Source organism: Maniola hyperantus, chromosome 18, assembly GCF_902806685.2.
Source record: "Maniola hyperantus chromosome 18, iAphHyp1.2, whole genome shotgun sequence".
Lineage (NCBI taxonomy): Eukaryota > Metazoa > Arthropoda > Insecta > Lepidoptera > Nymphalidae > Maniola > Maniola hyperantus.
This window is the reverse complement of record NC_048553.1, coordinates 3,278,457-3,299,643: the sequence shown is the minus strand read 5'-3', so window position 1 is coordinate 3,299,643 and position 21,187 is coordinate 3,278,457. Positions and strand designations below refer to the sequence as shown.

General features: G+C 38.0%; 2 protein-coding genes across 4 annotated transcripts in view; both read left to right on the top strand.

Annotated features, from left to right (window-relative positions):
- LOC117990812 (N-acetylneuraminate lyase-like) overlaps positions 1-6,330 on the top strand; it is a 21,799-nt gene extending 15,469 nt beyond the window's left edge. For both annotated transcript variants that reach the window (XM_069504427.1, XM_069504426.1), the window contains exons 4-7: positions 1,302-1,470; positions 3,499-3,644; positions 5,144-5,315; positions 6,099-6,330. In XM_069504427.1, coding sequence (XP_069360528.1) covers positions 1,302-1,470; positions 3,499-3,644; positions 5,144-5,315; positions 6,099-6,244 — 633 coding nt within the window. In that variant the 3' untranslated portion in view covers positions 6,245-6,330. The remainder of the gene's footprint in view (positions 1-1,301; positions 1,471-3,498; positions 3,645-5,143; positions 5,316-6,098) is intronic.
- Positions 1-21,187, top strand: part of LOC117990853 (L-asparaginase 1) — a 27,719-nt gene extending 6,532 nt beyond the window's left edge. Inside the window, exons 1-13 of one of the 2 annotated variants that reach the window (XM_034978349.2) lie at positions 9,136-9,501; positions 12,445-12,570; positions 13,225-13,337; positions 14,163-14,288; positions 14,737-14,861; positions 16,963-17,192; positions 17,352-17,509; positions 18,034-18,147; positions 18,401-18,457; positions 19,241-19,385; positions 19,633-19,762; positions 20,284-20,509; positions 21,021-21,187. In XM_034978349.2, the coding sequence (XP_034834240.1) occupies positions 9,231-9,501; positions 12,445-12,570; positions 13,225-13,337; positions 14,163-14,288; positions 14,737-14,861; positions 16,963-17,192; positions 17,352-17,509; positions 18,034-18,147; positions 18,401-18,457; positions 19,241-19,385; positions 19,633-19,762; positions 20,284-20,509; positions 21,021-21,170 (1,971 nt within the window). In that variant the 5' untranslated portion in view covers positions 9,136-9,230 and the 3' untranslated portion in view covers positions 21,171-21,187. Of the gene's footprint in view, positions 1-9,135; positions 9,502-12,444; positions 12,571-13,224; positions 13,338-14,162; positions 14,289-14,736; positions 14,862-16,962; positions 17,193-17,351; positions 17,510-18,033; positions 18,148-18,400; positions 18,458-19,240; positions 19,386-19,632; positions 19,763-20,283; positions 20,688-21,020 lie in introns of those variants that run through there. The other variant, XM_069504423.1, reaches the window with a different exon arrangement.

Below are 21,187 nucleotides of genomic sequence, written 5' to 3'. Positions count from 1 at the left end.
GCCCAAATCAAACACTGCTGATTGTTTTTCACTTGATTATAATTCAGGTAGGACACATAGGATTGTGACGGACTGTGAGATATAATATAAGTTACATTAAAACATTATAAGTGTAAAATCGCAGCCAGGTTCATAGCCCGTTTCGTAAAACGTTTATTTCTCTCGAGCACTATTAGTTATTTGGCGTGACTTTATTTCGTTTACTTCTTTAGCACTTATTGATTATTCATTTTATTAGGTAGTTTGTAAATTTACGGTCGTGGACCGATATTAAAAAATGCGTCAATACTGACAGAGCAAGACTGGTCGTTAATACCGCCAAAAGTTCTTATTTATAGACGTTATGATTTTTGTATCATGACTTGTAAAAATATTTATACTGAATTTATTCAAATCAAGACTTACATATTTTTTATATTTAAATTTGAGTCAAATGAAGACTTTGTATTTTCGTTATTTATCATATTAATAAAGGCGGTATAAGGGCGGTTGTGCACTCATCCGTATTCGGTCCGTATCCGTGAATCATCGAAGTGGCCGTCATACATATACGTAAGTACTCATTCGATTCGTATTTTTACGGAATCCGTAATTTCACAGATGAGTGCACAAAACGCCCGTAGCTCTAAGGGCGTTTTGCACTCATCCGTATTCGGTTCGTATCCGTGATTCTTCGAAGTGGCTGTCATACAAATACGTGCATTCGATTCATATTTTTTTCCCGAATCCGTACAATCACGGATGAGTGCACAAACGCCCTAAGGGATTGTATTTTCAAACATCCTTTCTTAGCGGATGTCTACCTACGTCATTCCCAAATTTCGGCCCGATACGTCCAGTAGTTTGAGATGTGCGTTAATAGACCAATCAGTCAGCTTTTCGTTTTATATGTATCATCAACATCATCATCAGCCGGTGGACGTCCACTGTTGAACATAGGCCTTCCCTAAAGAGCGCCACCGCGCCTGGTCGTCGCCTTCCTCATCCAGCCACTTCCCGCCTGCCTCTTTGTATCGTCGGTCCATCGTGCTGGAGGGCGTCCTACACTACGCTTGCTTAAACGCGGTCTCCACTCAAGGACTTTCCGGCTCCAACGGCCAGCGCCTCTACGACAGGCATGACCTGCCCACTGCCACTTCAGCTTGCTAATAGTTTGGGCTATGTCAGTGACCGAAGTGTTAAAACTGATAAAAAAGCTGTGGTAGCCTAGAGGGTGGACGTCCTAACCACTTTGGCTATCACTGCTTCATATGTATAGATTAATGATATGTATAGATTAATGATAAATTATTTATTTTCAGGCAAGATACTGTTCAGAAATAGGCGTAGACTCTCTACTGACTCTTCCCGAGTTGTACTTCAAGCCGCAGTCGGTTGCGGAGCTGGTTGACTACGTGAAGCTAGTCGCGGACGCCGCGCCCAACCTGCCAGTGTTGTATTATCACATACCCAGCTTTACTAACGTTCAAAGTAATTAACCACCCACTAGTCCCTGCCAGATCACCAAACTATGTATAACCGACCGACCGATATAACCGACCGGAAAACATATTTATTTCGATAAAGTCAAAGGTTAAAAAGGCCCACTCGAACAGAGGACCATAGAAATAGTTAAGTATAGTCAAGACTGACTTATATTCGATCCTTCTTGTTTACCCCCGACCCACTACTCTATCATGGTCATACGGGCCAAATTATTCTAATGTGCCCAGGGCCTCCAATAGGTTAAAGATGACCCTGCCTACTTTGCCTCACCAACTTTAAACAGCTGCTCGATTGCGGTAGAATGACAGCTTTTGTCTGGTGGTAGGTTTCAGCCGTGGCTAGTTACCACCCTACCGGCAAATCCGTGCCACCAGGCGATTCAGCGTTTCTGTACGATGCCGTGTAGAAACCAAAGGGGTATAGGTTTAATAAAACTGCCATACCCCTTTTAGGTTAGCCCGCATCCATCTTAGATTGCATCATCACTTACCAACAGGTGAGATTGCAGTCAAGGGCTAACTTGTAACTGAATAATTAACACGCACACACACACACACACACACACACACACACACACACACATACACAATATAATTATTTAGTCACAAAATTGAGCATGCAATATTTTTAAACTTTAAATTCTAATCCTATGTTCTATTCTTTTTGTATAATCGTAAAACATAATTAGCATAAAATTCTAAAGAGTGAAACAAAAGTCGCGGATGCGTCCGAGTCGTAATTTCTCGCAAGACAACTGTGGACGCCTATCAATCGCGGTTCTTAGCCATAGCTTACGGACGCGTCCCATAGTTTGTTTCACGCTTTAAACTTGTGTTTTGTTTATTTATTTTAAATAGTTGTATACCTAGCTGTAAATTATTAACTATTCATATCTTATGTTTGGGAAGGCACTGGCCCCTAAGACACGGGATTTCCTAGTTTAGGGGTCAGGATTCCAGAGAGTTGATTACTGTACTGAGTTGTTCAAAAAAATAAATATTATAAATATTATTATAAATAAAAAACCGGCCAAGTGCGAGTCAGACTCACGCACTGAGGGTTCGGTACGACAATCGTATTTTATCGACATTTTGCACGATAAATCAAAAACAATTATACCTAAAAATAAATAAAAATCGCTTGTTTGGGATGCAACTTGTGTAGACACTTTAGCTGCATCCCACATTCAGGCGACCTCCTCTATGGCGGGTGCAGCGACCATCAGCGCCGAACAGGCCAAGAGGCGCAAATATGAAAACCTCGATGGGAGCTTCGTATTCGTGCCTTTTGGTGTGGAGACCTTGGGGCCGTGGGGCCCGGGGGCTCGAGCTCTTTTTGAAGAAATTGCGAAAAGAATTATCGAGTCAACCGGGGACCCGAGAGCTGGCAGCTACCTTATTCAAAGAATTAGTTTGGCCATCCAAAGGGGTAATGCTGCCAGCATCTTGGGTACAATGCCTCGCTGCGGTGGTCTCGATGAGGTTTTAGATTTAATTTAATTTATTTTAGTTTTAATTTAATGTTGTTTTTTTTAGATTTAAGTTTATTAATAGTTTATTTAAATAATTTAAATACAAATAATTTAACTTTAACAGCCGCAAAAAAAATAAAAATCTGTTTTAGGTATAATGGTACCCCACTTGGTATAACAATCTTACTTTGAAAGTTGAAAATAGCAATATTTGTTCATAAACACATTTGAATTTTTTCTTGTGATGTAACCACAAATTAACGGTTATCAGATTTTCCCCATCATGTCTGCTATAAGACCTACCTTCCTTCCAAATTATATGATTCTAGGTTAACGGGAAGTTTCCTATAGGTTTCTTGACAGACAGACAGACAACAAAGTGATCTTATAAGGGTTTCGTTTTTCCTTTTGAGGTACGGAACCCTAAAAACTACCACAAAAACCTAGGCGAGCGTAGTGAGCGTAAAATTTATATCAATTCAATTTTGTTATTCATACAGGGTGCTCACAAAATATTTTACTTGACCAGTTTCTTATTTCAGTACATATGCCGTCCTTCGTGCTGGAAGCTACACAGAGCATACCGACCTTCAAGGGCATCAAGTTCACGAGCAACGATCTGAGCGAGTGTGCGCAAGTGCTGCGAGCCTTGAAGAAGGGCCAGCAGGTGTTCCTCGGCTGTGACACAGTTAGTGGGGCTTATACCATAGACATGTTACGTTCATACTACATGGCGTACAGTCAAAGGTCTAAACTCGTTTAGCACCTTAATGTTCAAATTCACTTGTACTGCATGGCACGGTTGTGCGCACATCTGAGTGTTTGTATGGCGTGTTTATATAAAAAGGTCATAAGTGCGACTGGTTTTTGTTGCAATCATCATCATGATCAACCCATCGCCGGCTCACTGTAGAGCACGGGTCTCCTCTCAAAGTGAGAAGGGTTTGGCCATAATCCACCACGCCGGCCATGTGCGGATTGGCAGTCTTTACACACCTTTGAGAGCATTATGGAGAACTCTCAGGCATGCAGGTTTCCTCACGATGTTTTCCTTAACCGTTAAAGCAAGTGATATTTAGATTTTAGTTACTTAAAACGCACATAACTCCGAAAAATTAGAGGTGCGTGCCCGGGATCGAACCCTCGACCTCCGATTAGAAGGCGGACGTCCTAACCACTAGGCTATCACAGCTTGATACAATAGTTTTGCGAAATTGCTACTCGAGTTCTGAGGCCGACCGTGCATACGTTCTAGTACATAAGCCGTACTACGTGCTGAATGCTGCAGGTATACCAAATTGTCTACGTCATAATAGCTATCTGCATGAATAATTTCGGCTAATACCGTCCAGTAGTTTGAGCTGTACCCACAGATAATTCGACCTCAAGAGTACGCATATACAAAAGGTTTTGCATGAAAACAAAATCGTACCTTAAATGTTGGTGAGGGGACAGGGGAACAAAGCTTTGTTGTGATTGGTGGATTCAAAACTGACGTAATCAAGGCAATGTGCGGAATGAGGGTACCGAACGGGTGTGGGCGGACTTTTATGCTTAGCAACTGCCTAAGCTTGGCGATCGAGGGTGCCCGGCAGGCGTTTATAGGTGGTGGTCTACGGCTGTACTACAGATATATTTCTCTCTAGAACGTGTCTACATTTTTTTTCAAACCATGTTTGTATGGAAAGCTCTGAAGAGCGCACTAAGGTTATTTGTCTTAAAATTAACTAATTTGACGTTTAAATATTATGATCTTGGTCGCCTGAAGTTCGTGAGTTAGTAGACCAACGATGGTCGCCATAGTTTTCGTAGAATATCATACTCTCAGATACCATATCATAGTCTCAGATACTCGTACCTATATTTTATATTCTTCTATCCTTTGTCGTATTTTTAGGTTCCGTACTTCGAAAGGAAAAAAGGAACACTAGAGGATCACTTCGTTGTCTGTTCGTCTATCTGCCGTGTCTGTCAAGAAACTTACAGGGTACTTCTCGTTGACCCAAAATCATGCAATTTGGCAGGTGTTATTCTGAAAACCGTGAATTTGTAGTTACATCGAAAAAATTAAAATGTGAAAAAACCTTCAATAAATAAATTAATAATGTTATATCATTTGTGACACTACAAATCAATTTTTCAAAATAAGCTAACAGTAGGTGCTAATCGATTTTTTTGTCATTACAGTTGCTAGCTCCAGCAGCTCTATTAAACATAAGATCCAGTATCGGGACAACGTTCAACTTGTTCCCGCGTCTTGCTCAAAATATATTGGAAACTGTGGAGACTAACAGCCCTGATGTAGCTATGGTGCTTCAAGAGAAATTGAGTCTGATTGTAGAGGCTCTTACCATCGAAGGTGAGTATAAAAAATTTAAATAATTATTTTCCTACCCATCCCATAAGCAGTGGGGTGCACAGTTTGCGGTTTGAAGTCAGGGTAGGCATTAGTTAGGTAGGAACCTGTTTACTGGCAGGTCATAATGAAAAATATGCATTGAGCTTACAACTTGGGTAAGCAGTGCGTTTATGCCTCTATGACCTGCACGCTACTACCCATAAGGTGCTGGAATAGTGACCTAGCAGCGAAAAGCGCAACGTTGGAGCCTGGGAGGTTTCCACTAAGTGGATAGACGACAGCAAACGAATTGCAGGGAGCCGCTGGATTCAGACTACAGTCGTAATTTTTCGTCATTTTGCACTACTAATCAAAAAATATTAAGCATAAAAACTAAAAATAAATAAAAATCAATTTTAGAATGTACAGGTAAAGCCCTTTCATAATATGATACCCCACAGTTGAAAATACTAATTATTTGTTCATGAATACATTTTTTTTTGGTGATGTAACCACAAATTCATGGGGTTTCAGATTTTTCCCCTTAGAACTGCTATAAGACCTACCTACCTGCCAAATTTCATTATTCTATGTCAACGGGAAGTACCCTATAGGTTATCTTGACAGACACGAGGTACGGAATTTACTCTCGAATGCAGAATGTTTTTTTTTTTCACTGTTAAACTTGACACTTGACAGACACAACAGACAGACAGACACAACGAAGTGATCCTATAAGGGTCCTTTTTTTCCTTTTGAAGTACAGAACCTTAAAAAGAGTTTTGATCTAGAAATGAATTTCAGGGAGGTGGGTTCCAGTGATGAAGGCTGGTATGGAGATTGTAAGCGGACTCAAAATGGGACCTCCTGCGTTGCCTCAAACGCCGATCTCGGAAGAAGCTAAGAAGAGGATCGAATCAAGACTGAGAACTTTGGAAATGCTCAATTGAGTCTAAAAGATCTTTTCTATGAATATTCTTGTTCTTTATATTTTTGTTAATTTTTGATGTTTAAAATTATTAAATTTTTAAAGAATTTTACCCTTTTAATTTTACCTTTTTAGGGTACGGGAAAAACGGAACCCTTATAGGATCACTTTGTTGTCTGTCTGTCTGTCTGTCAAGAAACCTACAGGGTACTTCCCGTTGACCTAGAATCATGAAATTTGGCAGGTAGGTAGGTAGATCTTTTAGCTGACATTTGGGGAAAATCTGAAAACCGTGAATAAATTCACATAAAAAAATTAAAGGCTTACATCACACAAAAAAATTTAAATTGTGGTCATGAACTAATAATTAGTATTTTCAATTTTCTAAGTGAATAACTATATCAAGTGGGGTATCATATGAAAGGTACCTGTGCATTCTAAAACAGATTTTTATTTATTTTTATGTATCATAAGTTCTTGAATTATCCTGCAAAATATCGAAAATATACGACTGTAGTACGGAACCCTCATTGCGCGAGCCTGACAGCGCTTGCTCGCGACTGATTGGTCCGACATGCACGCACACTTACGCAATGACCATGTAAACGACGTTACCACAAGTAAAGGTCAGTAGCCTTCGTGAATTGCAAGAACTGTAATGGGTTCAGTACCACATTACAACCCGGCTAAGTTAGAGCTCTCTTTCTAAAGCGAGTGGTGTGAAAAATAATTTTATTTATTACACCAGAATGTTTCGGCCACTGCCTGTCCCCACAAGGGAGCCCGGGTCCTGGGGCCCATGAGCAGGACCGCGCTCGGACAGGCTAGGGGCAGAGTCGCACTAACAACCAATAGCCTGATCGACCTGAGAAGAAATAGAGGCGTGCATAGGCAATATCACTTACCATCTTGTAGATGTCGAGTCTTCTAGAGAGTAGACCAGCTCGTATGTCTAGGTAGTGTGAGTGAATGACAGTTAGAGTGTAAATGTGGGTGTATTGAGCTGAGCCTACATGGCTGTACATATATACATTTACATTTATTACCATACTAAGCAGATAAAATAGGCTACTTGACTCATATCTAATTTCGTCCAATAAATGATTATTTATTATAGTATTTTGCTTAAGAAAACGAAATATATCAATAACAATTATTAAAAACGCAGGATGGATATATAAATCCAATTTAAAAAAATACAATTTTTATTTTTATTTGAAACGCAGAAAACGCTGTCAGCCATGATGTGACGTCATTAAATATGTAAACAAAGAAATGTCATCCCTATGTCACGCGGAGACTAACGTAGTATCCATATATATAAAATTTCAAGTCCTGACTAACTTATATATCAACGCACAGCCTAAACATCTAAACAGCTGGTCCTAGATACATGAAATTTGGTGGGTGTGTTCTTTGTAGGTAAAGAGAAGGTATCCACTAGGAAAGGATTTTTTGAAATTCCACCCCTGAGTGGGTTAAATGGGGGTTTGAAATTTATGAAGTCCACGCGGGCGAAGTCACGAGCATAAGCTAGTTTTTATATATTTCTAAAAACTCATAGTAAACGTAAAAAAATATCGTTTTCTCTTTATAAATTGAATAAGTTATTAAGTAAGACTTACAACAAAGTGATCTTTGCAAAAATAAATTTGGGTTGAAGTCGTTAGTCATATAGGATCCCTTTTAGCAAGTCTTCGCGTGTTACGTATATTTATTTCACTGGGCACTCTAATGCACAACTTACCTGTGGTCTTTATCGATGCGTTTTTACATTCTCGGATGATACAATAACGATAATTACTATATTTTTCATGTAAACTAGTATAGAAGTCATGTTTATTAAACTTTGGGAGGTTATGCTGTTGTTTACAAATGCACGACGTCAGAGCACAGATAATCTATCGGCCAAACATGGCCGACAGTGTTTTCACCTGTCTAAGAAAAATATATTTTTAAATTAAAGTTTTACGGTTTTTAGGGCGCAAAAAAATATAGTGTTAATTTTTTTGATCTAATAGGACAAATATTAACCATTTAAGACCTACTTAAAAAAAGTGTCAACTAGCCTATTGGTGACTACAGCACACGAGTAGATATAGACTAGGTACAGGTTAGACAGATATCAATTTAAAATAAGGTGAAAAGGTTATGTACCTACCTAAAGAACGATTTGAAAGACGTTGCTTTAGAAGTTTAGATAAATAAAAAACCGATCAAGTGCGAGTCGGACTCGCGCACGAAGGGTTCCGTACTATCTATAATATAAAATGAATCACTAAATGTGTTGCTCATCGCAAATCTCGAGAACAGCTAAACCGATTTCGCTAATTCTTTTTTTATAATATTCCTTGAAGTACGAGGATGGTTCTTACGTAGAGAAAAATTTAAAAAATTTGAATCGACTGTTAGGCGGAACGAAGTTCGCCAGGGCAGCTAGTTATTTATAAAAACGGCGAAAAAATCACCTTTGTTGTATGGGAGCCCCCTTAAATATTTATTTTATTCTGTTTTTTAGTATGATGGCGGCAACAGAAATACATCATCTGTGAAAATTTCAACTGTCTAACTATCACAGTTCATGAGATACAGCCTGATGACAGAGGGACAGACAGATGGACGGACAGCGGAGTCTTAGTAAAAGCACACGAGTAGATATATAAAAGGGCCCGTTTTACTCTTTGGGTACGGGACCCTAAAAATTGACCGATAAGCGATCGAGAAAATTAAAAGTGGTACAAGAGTAGGTAAGTCCACATTGTTACCAATTCATTGATGCTAATGTTGGAAAATTTCGTTTTATAATTTATATTAAACTACGCAATGGATAATTCACCTAAATCTGAGTCCGTCCCGTATTATTAATAGGTCGGTAAGATTGCATAATAATAGGTTGTGGCTTACCGTCTTTACTTTGACACTGATCTAGTTTGCCTCGATATTTGTCCGAAGAGTGTTCTGTGTTACATAATTTTAATTTATTTATTTATAATAAAAAAAATACAATTATGTCAAACGGTAATGTTTTTGAACGCATCAGTGAAGACGTAGCGCGGGAAAGTGACATCCAAAATGGCGATTCGAATATTTTTAAAAATGAATGCGAAAGTAAAAGCGTAAATCCGAAGATTGAGACGAAAGTTAAGAGAGCTAGGAGTTATGTGGAGTTATCTATGTTGAATATGGCTAATTCAGTGAAAAGCTTGGGAAGAAATGAGAGGAGAGTTTTAGTTCTTTACACAGGGGGTACTATTGGAATGGTGAAAAATAAAGACGGAAGTAAGTTTGTAAAGTTAATCAATAATAACAAATCGTCGTCAAAATATTTACAGATGGAAAAATATACTTATAATAGAGGTCATTACCCTTATCAATACCTACCCTTATTATAAATGCGGAAGTTCGTTTGTCTGTTGGTTTGTCCTTCAATCACATCGCAACGGATCGACGTGATTTATTGCATTGGTATAGTTTAAGACCTGGAGAGTGACATAGGCAATTTTTCCCCCGGGAAATCAAAGAGTTCTCACGGGCTTTTAAAAACCTAAATCTATCAGCTAAGTAGTAATTAACGATTAAAAAAAACCGCCAAGTGCGAGTCAGACTCGCGCACCGAGGGTTTCGTACTGCAGTCGTATTTTTTTGACATTTTGCACGATAAATCACAAACTATAATGCATAAAACTAAATAAAAATATGTTTTAGAATTTACAAGTAATAAGCCCTTTCATATAAAATACCCCACTTGGTATACTTATAATCTTTCTTTGAAAGTTAAAAATAGCAATATTTTTCATGAACCCATTTTAATTTTTTTCTTATGATGTAACCACAAATTCACGGTTTTCAGATTTTTACCTCACGTCTGCTATAAGACCTACCTTTCTGCCAAATTTCATGATTCTAGGTCAACGGGAAGTACCCTATAGGTTTCTTGTCAGACGTTATAAGGGTTCCGTTTTTCCTTTTGAGGTGCGGAACCCTAAAAAAGATGTATTAAATTAATAAGACATACTTAATTTGCATTGCGTTATTTATTAAGGGCAAGGTCAACTGTTTGATGTGCGGTGTGTCTCGGTAACTACTTATTGCGTATTTGTCTTGAAGGAATATAAAGCTGATCGCATATTACCTGCCTAAGAATAGCATTATATTATCTACTAGCTTTCACCTAGTGGGGGGTTGGAAGACCCCCCACTAGGTGGATGGACGACATCAAACGAGTCGCAGGCCGCAGGGAGCCGCTGGATCCAGGCGGCGCAAGACCGTGGCGTGTGGAAGTCCCTACAAGAGACCTATGTCCAGCAGTGGACGTCTATTGGTTGATGATGATGATGATGATTTACTAGCTGATGCCCGCGACTTCGTCCGCGTAGATTTACATTTTTCAAAATCCCGCGGGAACTCTTCCGGGATAAAAAGTAGCCTATGTGTTAATCCAGGGTATAATCTATCGCCATTCCAAATTTCATCCAAATCCGTTCAGCCGTTTTTGCGTGATTGAGTAATAAACATCCACATTTCACATTTATAATATAACTAGCTTATGCTCGCGACTTCGTCCGCGTGGACTTCACAAATTTCAAACCCCTATTTCACCCCCTTAGGGGTTGAATTTTCAAAAATCCTTTCTTAGCGGATGCCTTCGTCATAATAGCTATCTGCATGCCAAATTTCAGCCCGATCCGTCTAGTAGTTTGAGCTGTGCGTTGATAGATCAGTCAGTCAATCAGTCACCTTTTCCTTTTATATATTAAGATATTATTATTAATTATTAGGATTAGGATATTAGGATTAGGATATCAGGATTAGGATATTAGGATTAGGATATTAGAATTAGGATTAGAATAGACCGCGACAGGTTGAGATGGCAATCGGGGTATGAGGTGGGGGGACGCCCCGCACACCCACACGTCACCCGCGCTTTCCCGCACTGGGTTAGCGCGGTGACTGAGCGGCCGGGTGATTACGTAAAACGTTGCAATAGCGACAGCAGTAGCAATGCGACAGTTCATTTGCTGTCTCTCTTCTTCTTAAGTATTTTGCTTTGTGGCTATTGCTGTCTCTCTCTAGCCGCTGATACGTGTGACGCTTGACAGCAATGATCGCGAGATTTACGCCTGTCGCAAGCCTGTCGCGAGATACGTAATCACCTCACGGGTGTGCGGGGCGTTCCCTCCTCGATTACCATTTCAACCTGTCGCGTAAACACTTCAATCATGAAAGTCTTCAAGGCCTAAATCATTAATTTTCATTGGTGGTAATTAAATGATAATTTGCACTTGTTACCGATTTTTTTCGTAACGGTCCGTCAACATTACCTAAATTTAAAAGGGAGGTATTCTGCTTAAAGAATTAAAAAACATGTACAGCTATTACGGCTTTCAATCCAATAATGAGGATTTCTGGATCTATCAAGTTCGTTATACTTAGGTTCTCCTAGTTAGAATTGTATCCATGAAACGTTTTCTCTCCTCCCTCCCCCCTCTTCCTCCCTTATAAATCTTAAAATTTTCTATGAAGTGGTTGACGATCCTGATGCTATAGACCAGGTAAAGAAGAATTAGAGACTTAAGAAGAGAGTAACAAAGAGTAAGTACGAGTATATGGATCCCAGAAATACTGAAATCTTTTGGGGAAGATAAGGTTATCCAGAATTTTTTAGGACTTCTTCTTCTTTCTAACATTTGTCCCGGCTTGCACCAGGGCCAGTTTTTTCTCTATTTCTATAATGAGCAATCTATTTATTGATCACTATAGAAATAGGAAGATTTTTTATTAAATAAACTTCTACGAGCGCTTTTGAATCGTCAAAAGAATCTACCATTGGATTGCCATTGAATTGCCAATTGAGAATGGCATTCCTACTGAAAAGAACCAGCAAGAAACTCGGCGGTTGCTCTTTTCAAAATATACTTATTCAATTTTGTATATTACTTGTCACTCGCACCGGAAGACGCAGTGTTGGAAGACCCCCACTAGGTGGACAGACCACCCACAGACGAGTCGCAGGGAGCCGCTGGATCCAGGCGGCGCAAGACCGTCGTGTGTTGAAGTCCCTACAGGAGACCTATGTCTAGCAGTGGACGTCTATCGGTTGATGATGATGATGATGATGATTATGATGATTACTTGTCATATTCTAAGTAGAGTGGTTGCAGTCCCGCGTATTGGTGGAGTGAGTCAAATCCACTCATGAATTAAAATAGTAAAAGTTTTCAGTGCTCATACCACAAAAAGGTGCTTTCGAGAATCTCATTAGAGGCTACCCGCAGCTACATGACAACATGTTTTGGCGACAGAGATTGAGTGAAGCCAGTTTCGACACATCATTTTTAGTATTACCAGGTAAAACTTGTTTTTCGGGGCCTCTCCGGATTCTTATGATTTAAGCAAGACACTCTGTTTTCGGTTAGGTCAATTTTATTTGGAAGTGTATATACCTAATATAAGTAATATCCATATATCATACCTGAGGATAAAAAGCTTTAGGTCCAGTTTTCTTCTGGAAAATAGGAATAGAAAAGTTTCCACTTCAAATAAACTTTTACAAAGTGCTTGAGAATCGTAAAGTGAATCTACCACTGGTTTGCAATGCTCCTCCTACCGAGAACAACCATTAAGAAACTCGGCGGTTACTCTTTTCAAGCTTTTTAGTCATTGCCAAACTGCCACGTAACTACTTTCAAATTGTGGATCCGGCTTCCATCTGTTGTATTCCCTGAAAACTCAAAGCAGATCAAAATTCTTAAAACCCAGCAACCTATTGGCGGTGCCTTTGATGGTACTACAGATGTTTAGGGGACCGCGATAATTACGTAATACCACGTGACTCGCCTGTTCATTGTAACGATGCTCTTTATAAGACAAGTATCTTAGAGAGAGTACTAATCAAGTACCAGCATACAATTTGACAAATCAAGTAATTTTCCTAAGTTGATTCTATATAGCTGAAATACTTTCCGGATTGCTTGATAATTTTCCATATTATATTATTTGCAGAAGCTAAAGAGTTGGATGTAAGGATTTTTTATAAGATAGTAGAGTATGAAACGCTCTTGGACTCGTCTAATATGACTGAAGTGGAATGGATAAAAATCTCTGAGGATATTATGGTGAGTTTGAGATTGACGAACAAACTAATCTGGGATCTTATTGATTTTATAAGTGTAGGTAACCTTCTTTTTACCAAAATAAAGGGAGACGTTTGAGCAAACATTGTTAGTGTCCAATTTATCTTAACGAGTGTATTCAGGGGGTTGTGAAGTACCTAGATATAAGGCAAATATCTTTTATGGACAACTATGTGATTAACAGTGGAATTCACAGTCAAGATAGGGGTTTCTTTTGGGGACTATTGAGACGAAATGTGTCATAGTCAATCTTTATGCAAGGCAAGGTTGAATATACGACACGTCATGTTGTTGTTAGAGAGTAGTATGTTCCTTGCCCTACCTATCTTGACTATGAATTCCAGTGTAAGTCTTCTGTACCGTCTCTGTCTTGTATGTGCTGTGTGTGTGTGTATGTGTGTGTGTGTGTGTCTTGTATCTAGTGTACCCGTGGGGCTAAGGTTATTGATATTACCTAGTGGTTGTTGCTCCATCCCGAGCTTTTTTGCTCAGCCATAACCTGGTTCCGTCATCGCTATCCTCTTGACTTTCTGCAAAGTTGGCAATTTTTCTTCCTTCCTTGAAGATTTTTTTTAAACAATATTAGCCCTTTCCTCTCCAACTAAGCGTCAAGCTTGTGCTACGAGTAGGTACGATAATAGTGCAACGGGCGGGGTTTGAACCGTCGGCGTCGACCTTTCGGTTTTCAGTCCACTCCTTTACCGGTTGAGCTTTGAGGATTTGCAAAACATTGCATTACAAAGAGGAAGAATGCCTAAAACTCTAGAATGCTAGAGCTCTTTTTCTAAAATCTGTTATAATTTTCAGAAATACTACGAACACTACGATGGGTTTGTGGTTCTTCACGGTACGGATACACTCTCGTATACTGCATCAGCAATTTCTTTTATGTTTGAGAACATTGGCAAGGCGGTCGTTTTCACTGGCTCACAGGTAAGGTAATCTTTTTGATGTACAAATGTACACCTCAGAAACAAACAAAATTGGCAGCGTTATCACTAGTAGACCTCTCCAGGCAACCAGAACCGTTTAGGTAGGCCTAAGGACCTAACTAACGCCCTACCTTATGAGATATGTAGAAACTTGTAGCCAGTTTCCACATAACCATTATAAATCCAAGACCAGCTGGGTCGACTGTTGTTGTCTTGGAACTTGTATCCGTAGTGCTCCGTAAAAAAAACTTCGTTAGCGCGATTTAGAATCTATGACGAGAGCTGGAAGACCACGTGGCAACATCTAGTTTTTAAATTTGATCGCGATCTTCACAAAAACAAATAGCGTACCTACGCATAATTTTCATGCATATGTAAATGTCGCCACATGGTCTTCAACGTCTCGCCTAAATTCTGAATCGCGCTAACAAGGTTTTAATTTTTTTTAGATTCCTATATTTGAGCCAAGAAGCGATGGAGCGGATAATTTTGTTTCTTCATTACTCATTGCTGGTGGACTCAACATTCCAGAAGTTACTGTTTACTTTGGAAGCAAACTTTTCAGAGGGAATAGGTAATTTCATAGATACTCATTATTTTTTGTTTAATGAGCACAGAGCTAATGAATTATGACTTACTAGCTGATGATGCCCGCAACTTCGTCTGCGTGGATTTAGGTTTTTAAAAAGCCCGTGGGAACTCTTTAATTTTCCGGGATGAAAAGTAGGGTATGTCCTTCCCGGGATATAAGCTATCGCTGTAGCAAATTTCGTCAAAATCGGTTGAATGGATGGGCCGTGACAGGCTAGCAGACACACAGACAGACGGACAGACAGACAGACAGACGCACTTTCGCATTTATAATATTAAGTTTGACTAGCCCGTACATAATATTATTAGGTATGCTACATTGGATACAGTTTAAAAAATTTACGGTACGGCTTCTTAGCAGCTAGTATCCACCTAAGTGGACCGGGACCAAGATGTGTTTAGTCGACCCATCAGATTTTTACAAGATAAAGCGATCTGAGAAACATCGGTCGAATTTCCTCTCCGCTCCGCTTAAGTGGAAACCGGGCCTAAGTATAGTTATTTCCACTTTACTGATAATAGAGGTATTTTTAATGTAATTTAATTTTACATTTCTTTGAATACCTACTTAATCTTTCTGGTTTACTTACAAAACAAAATAAGCGTATTATTAAGAGTTAGTGTCTCCATTATGACTATTATGAGTTCATATCATTATCACGTTGCATGGCGTGACGTTGATCTTATTAATTCACAGCTCTGATAAGTGTCAACAATACGTCGAAAGTAAACAAACTACTTCTCGTCTATCTTGGACAATCTTGGATGAATGATTTCGTCATTTGTTTACTTTTAATTCATCAAGATTCAAGCCTTGCTTGGTTATAATTATAACAAAGATTTTGGCCCACTATTCTGAACACGTGTCTCCTCTCTGAATGAGACGGGTATTATTAAAAACTAGATGATGCCCGCGTGTATTTAGGTTATTGAAAATCCCGTGGGAACTCTTGATTTTTCCGGGATAAGAAGTAATCTATGTCCTTCCCCGGGATATAAGCTAACTCTGTACCAAATTTCATCAAAATTGGTTAAACTGCTGGGCCGTGAAAAACTAGCAGACAGACAGACAGACAGACACACTTTCGCATTTATAATATTAGTATGGATAGGCTCTTCAAGTGCAGATAGGTAGATTTCACACACCTTTGAGAATATTAGAGAGAGCTCTCAGCAGGTTTGCTCACGATGTTTTCCTTATTTCCAATTCATCAGCCTGTATGCGCCCACTGGTTGAGATAACGTGTTCGGAAAACATGACTTTTGTTTTGTCCACATATTATGTTCATCTTAAGACCCACTCAAGGTCCTGCAGCGATTCAGCCTGTATAACTATGTCGTTTACAAATCGCAAGTGTGAGATATATGTATTTATACCTTTAACGCGTCTTCTAAAGCGCAAGTAAAAAGTTTCGGGGATATTACATCTCCCTGTTTCACACCTCTTGGTATACGCTGACACTAGAATTTCCTTATAATTATGAACATGAAATATGATAAATTAATATCGGATTTATCAAGAACTAGCTTATGCTCGCGACTTCGTCCGCGTGGACTACACAAATTTCAAACCCCTATTTCACCCCCTTAGGGATTGAATTTTCAAAAACCCTTTCTTAGCGGATGCCTACGTCATAATAATCTATCTGCATGCCAAATTTCAGCCCGATCCGTCTAGTAGTTTGAGCTGTGTGTTGATAGATCAGTCAGTCAGTCCGTTTCCTTTTATATATTATTTAGATTATGAAATGGAGCTCATTAAAACCAGTAATGATTAAAGATTTCGAGGTATGCAAACTCGAGCTAGGGTACCAACGCATCTCATCCGCAGGGTGATTAGGTACGTAAAATGTTGCAGTAGCGACAGCAACGCGACAGCGGTAGCAATGCGACAGTTCATTTGCTGTCTCTCTTCTTCTTCTTCTTATTTTGCTCTGTGGCTATTGCTGTCTCTCCCTAGCTGCTGTTACGTGTCACGATTGACAGCAATGATCGCGAGATTTAGGCCTGTCGCGAGATACGTAATCTAATCACTCCGCCGGTGGTGGTGGTCATACCCACCAAGTACTTATCCTTTTTTCTAGAACCAGAAAAGTATCCGTAAATAATCTCTATGCATTTGACTCTCCCAACTGTGTACCGCTCGTCGACGTGGGGATAGACTTCGAAGTGAATAAGAAGGCCATATTCAAGCCCAACGTGATAGAGAAGTGTCACCTCCATGCGAAGATGTCCAAGAACGTTGGCCTTTTGAGGATTTTCCCAAGTATCAGCTCTTCGGTTATCAAGGCATTTTGTCAGCCGCCTATAGAAGGTACTTAATTTGATAAAAAAAACCTTTCATGTATTTCTTAATTTTATTTGTTCGTCTTGTAGGACAAGCTTATATTATTATTTTTAGAGCGCGAGCGAAGCGAGTCTAAAATTTTAAAGATCTACAAACATTGATAAAATTATTTTTTCATTATTTCAGGTGTAGTGCTAGAAAGCTATGGTGCTGGTAACATCCCCTCGAATAAAGACAATGTGTTCAAGGAGATAGCGGCTGCTATAGCAAGAGGTGTCATCGTGATAAACATTACCCAGTGCGCCACGGGTAGTGTTGTCACGCCGATGTATGAGACTGGGAGGGTGAGTATTAGTTACATCACCATCACTATCACCAGAATCATCGGCATCGTCATCATCATGACTATCATCATCAATATCATCATCATCACCTTTCATCTAACAGAGACAATGTATTCAAGGAGATATCAACGGCTATAGCCCGAGGCGTATCGTTATTAATTTAAACATACCACTAAACTTTAGCCGTCACGCCGTTGTATAAGACTGGGAGGGTTAGTTTTAACTAATATTCCATCGTCACTATTATCAGCATCGCCATCAAAATCATCATCATCTTCATCACCTATATTATTATCATCAACATGCATCTATCAGAGAATTGGTATGAATCATAAAATATAATCATATCATATAATCAAATAATAATCAAATTGTTTATAACCCATTTGATGGTTACCTTCTTTTTTGTTACGTCTTGTGTTATTGTTCCTTTAGATCTATCTCATTGTAATCTACATTCAGAGTCCTATGCATTAATCATGTGTTTCGTAATATATATCGATAAATTATTATGTTATTTTCAGTTGATCGCCGAGTGTGGCGTAGTATCAGGATATGATATGACACCGGAGGCCGCTCTCACTAAACTCTCCTATGTGCTCTCCAAAACTGAACTCACATATCAGCAAAAAGTGGAGGTACCTAATTAGTGGTTTTTAGATCGTGTTACGGATGACTAAAATGTTCTATAAGTAGTCAAGGTTTTAATTTTGCCCAATATTTATAACACTGGCGCAAAAATACCACCTTGTAGTATCCCAGGTTATTTATAAAAAGGAATATTTGACGCGTATTATTCAATAGTGAAGAAGTTTCTCTGAAATCTACAAGATTTGAAGTACTTAAATCTCACGCTTTTAGAGTCTAAACAGTTTTTAAATTAATTTTCAGATGATGGTGACGAATATCAGAGGCGAGTTGACAAACACGTCGTCATTAGCTATTGAGGTATGCAGACAGTTATAAATTCGTTCGGTTTCAATAAAACAATACAGTATAGACCACAATACTTTAAACAATCCATACAAATATTGAAGATAAGAATAATACTCGTAATTAGTCATTACTAAGTCTTTACATGCAAGAAGCGTCTTGGAAGCGTTTGTAATCAAGGTTAATTAATAAAGAATTCTTATAACTGCTTAACATGCTCTCTGAGCCATAGTAGCAAAAAGTATATTAGATCACGTTTGCCATTCAGTTACTGAATTGATTTATATTCAAACTAGCTTATGCCCGCGTCCGCGTGGACTACACAAATTTCAAACCCGTATTTCACCCCCATAGGGTTGAATTTTCAAAAATCCTTTCTTAGCGGATGCCTACGTCATAAAAGCTATCTGCATTCTGCATGCCAAATTTCAGCCCGATCCGTCCAGTAGTTTGAGCTGTGCGTTGATAGATCAGTCAGTCAGTCACCTTTTCCTTTTATATATTTACATTATTTGCAGAAACATTTTTTACAATGAGATGGGATTTATATATAATTGATATATATATATATATATATATATATATATATATATATATATATATATATATATATATATATATATATATATATATATATAGATATATATATATATATATGTATTAGTATATGTTTCACCTTACACAATCAGGCATGCAAAATTACTAGAATTTTAATATATTGTTATAAATTTAAAAAATCGTCTAAAGTTGTACTTATGCACTTTATCGACAGAATGTAGGAAATATATAATTTTACAGGATAACATCCTTGTAGACGCTTTAGCAACGAGTCTCAATATACAATCACCAAAGAAACTGATAGAAGTAACAGATAAAGTATTCAGTGCTTTACTACTATATGCAATAGAACATGACGACGATAGAGCGATTAAGAAGATGTTAGGTAAGTTTGACGATTTATTTTCCTATAGTTTTTAATGCCCGCGTAACGCTAAACTAAAAAAAAGCATCACGAAAATCAATGTACGAAAAACAAAAATAACTATGTATGATCATAATCAAGTTAAAATGTAAAACTTGATGCATAGGTTAAAGTTACTTTAAATTACCTGAAGATAATGGAAATAGTTGAAAATCGAAACGTTAGTTCAACTGTTTGATAATAAAATAACCGAGAAAACAAATTTCAGATATGGGTGCAGATGTAAATGCTGAGAATTCTGAAGGCAAAACGGTACTTCACGAAGCGATACTGAAAGGGAATGTTCCAATCATAGAGTATTTGTTGAAGAATGGCGCCAACGTACATTTGAAGACAAGGCAAGATAGAACTCCTAAATGAGTTAAATGAAATAATATTTATTTTTGAGAACAATATTTGATTTCAAGTTTTAAAAGCGCATGAATGAAAAAAAACCTTTTTATAATTACTTATTGTGATATATTAAGAGCAAGTCATAAATATTTTGCATTTAAAGTAAAATAGTAGTTACAAGAATATTTCTTGGCGATTGCATATTCAATTCTTCTGCGGCAGTGTACTTTGTTCTAGAAACTGTATTATAATAATAATTTGATTTATCTTATCATGCTCATATTATACTAATAACATTAATTATTAACATTGTTTTTTTAATCAAATCTCAGTCAAGGATGAAAACAAAGCAAGCTTTCGTACTGTTTGATAGAAAATCTGAATATATTTTATAGCACACGTTTACATAATGTTACGTTTCTATTTTATAATATCATAATAATTATAAACTCACAAAATTGAAATAGATACCAATACTATTTATTCCTCGTAAAGAAGAAAACATAACTCTTATTAATATCAACAGATGTGGAGAAACACCTCTTCTAACAGCGATACATAAAGACGATCACACCGTTATCAATTTACTCAAACAATGTGGTGCCCATCTCACCAGTGCTGATACTAAATCTGTAGCAGAAATGCTCTCACTGGCTGCTAGAAGTGGTGCTGTGAATAGGATGGAGACTTTGCGAATAGCCGGTGCCGATCTAAATGCTACTGATGAACTTAAACAATCTCCGTTTCATAAGGCAAGTGGTTAAAATTATAGAGTTCTAGACGACATTTATTTTAGAAGTGCTGATACTAAAGCTGTAGAAGAAATGCAGCTGGTAGTTATAAGTGCTATTGTGAATAGGATGGAGACTGCGGGTAGCTGGTGCTGATCAGAATGCTACTGATGAAATTAAACAAACCCCGTTACATAAGGCAAGTGATTAAAGCTGTAGTTAGGAACAGGACATTTATTTTAGAAGTGCTGATACTAGGTATGTACTTCTAAATATTATATTATGTTCATTGCTTATTAATATTAAAGTAGCGAGATACAATTAAAAGAATAAGAGGTAAAAAAGGTTTAAATGTAACATAAGATGGATCTAATTCTAGGGGATACCAAAGAAATAGATTGATTGGAGATAAGCATTAGTAAAAATTTGTAACATCTTTATTTAAAATGTCATTTTACGTTTCTTACGTAGGTATGTTTAGTAAACATTACTTGTTTAACATATAAAAATAAGATTATATCTTTAATTTCAGGCGGTGCTGTGTAATAATTCTGAAGTGGTACGATACCTGCTAGCACAAGACGAAGTACAAAAGGACTCGCTGGATATCCTGGGCTTCACGCCATTAGACTGTGCTGTTAAACTTGGCTATCAGAATATTATCGATATGCTGAATCAATAAAGAATCTGTTACTGTCA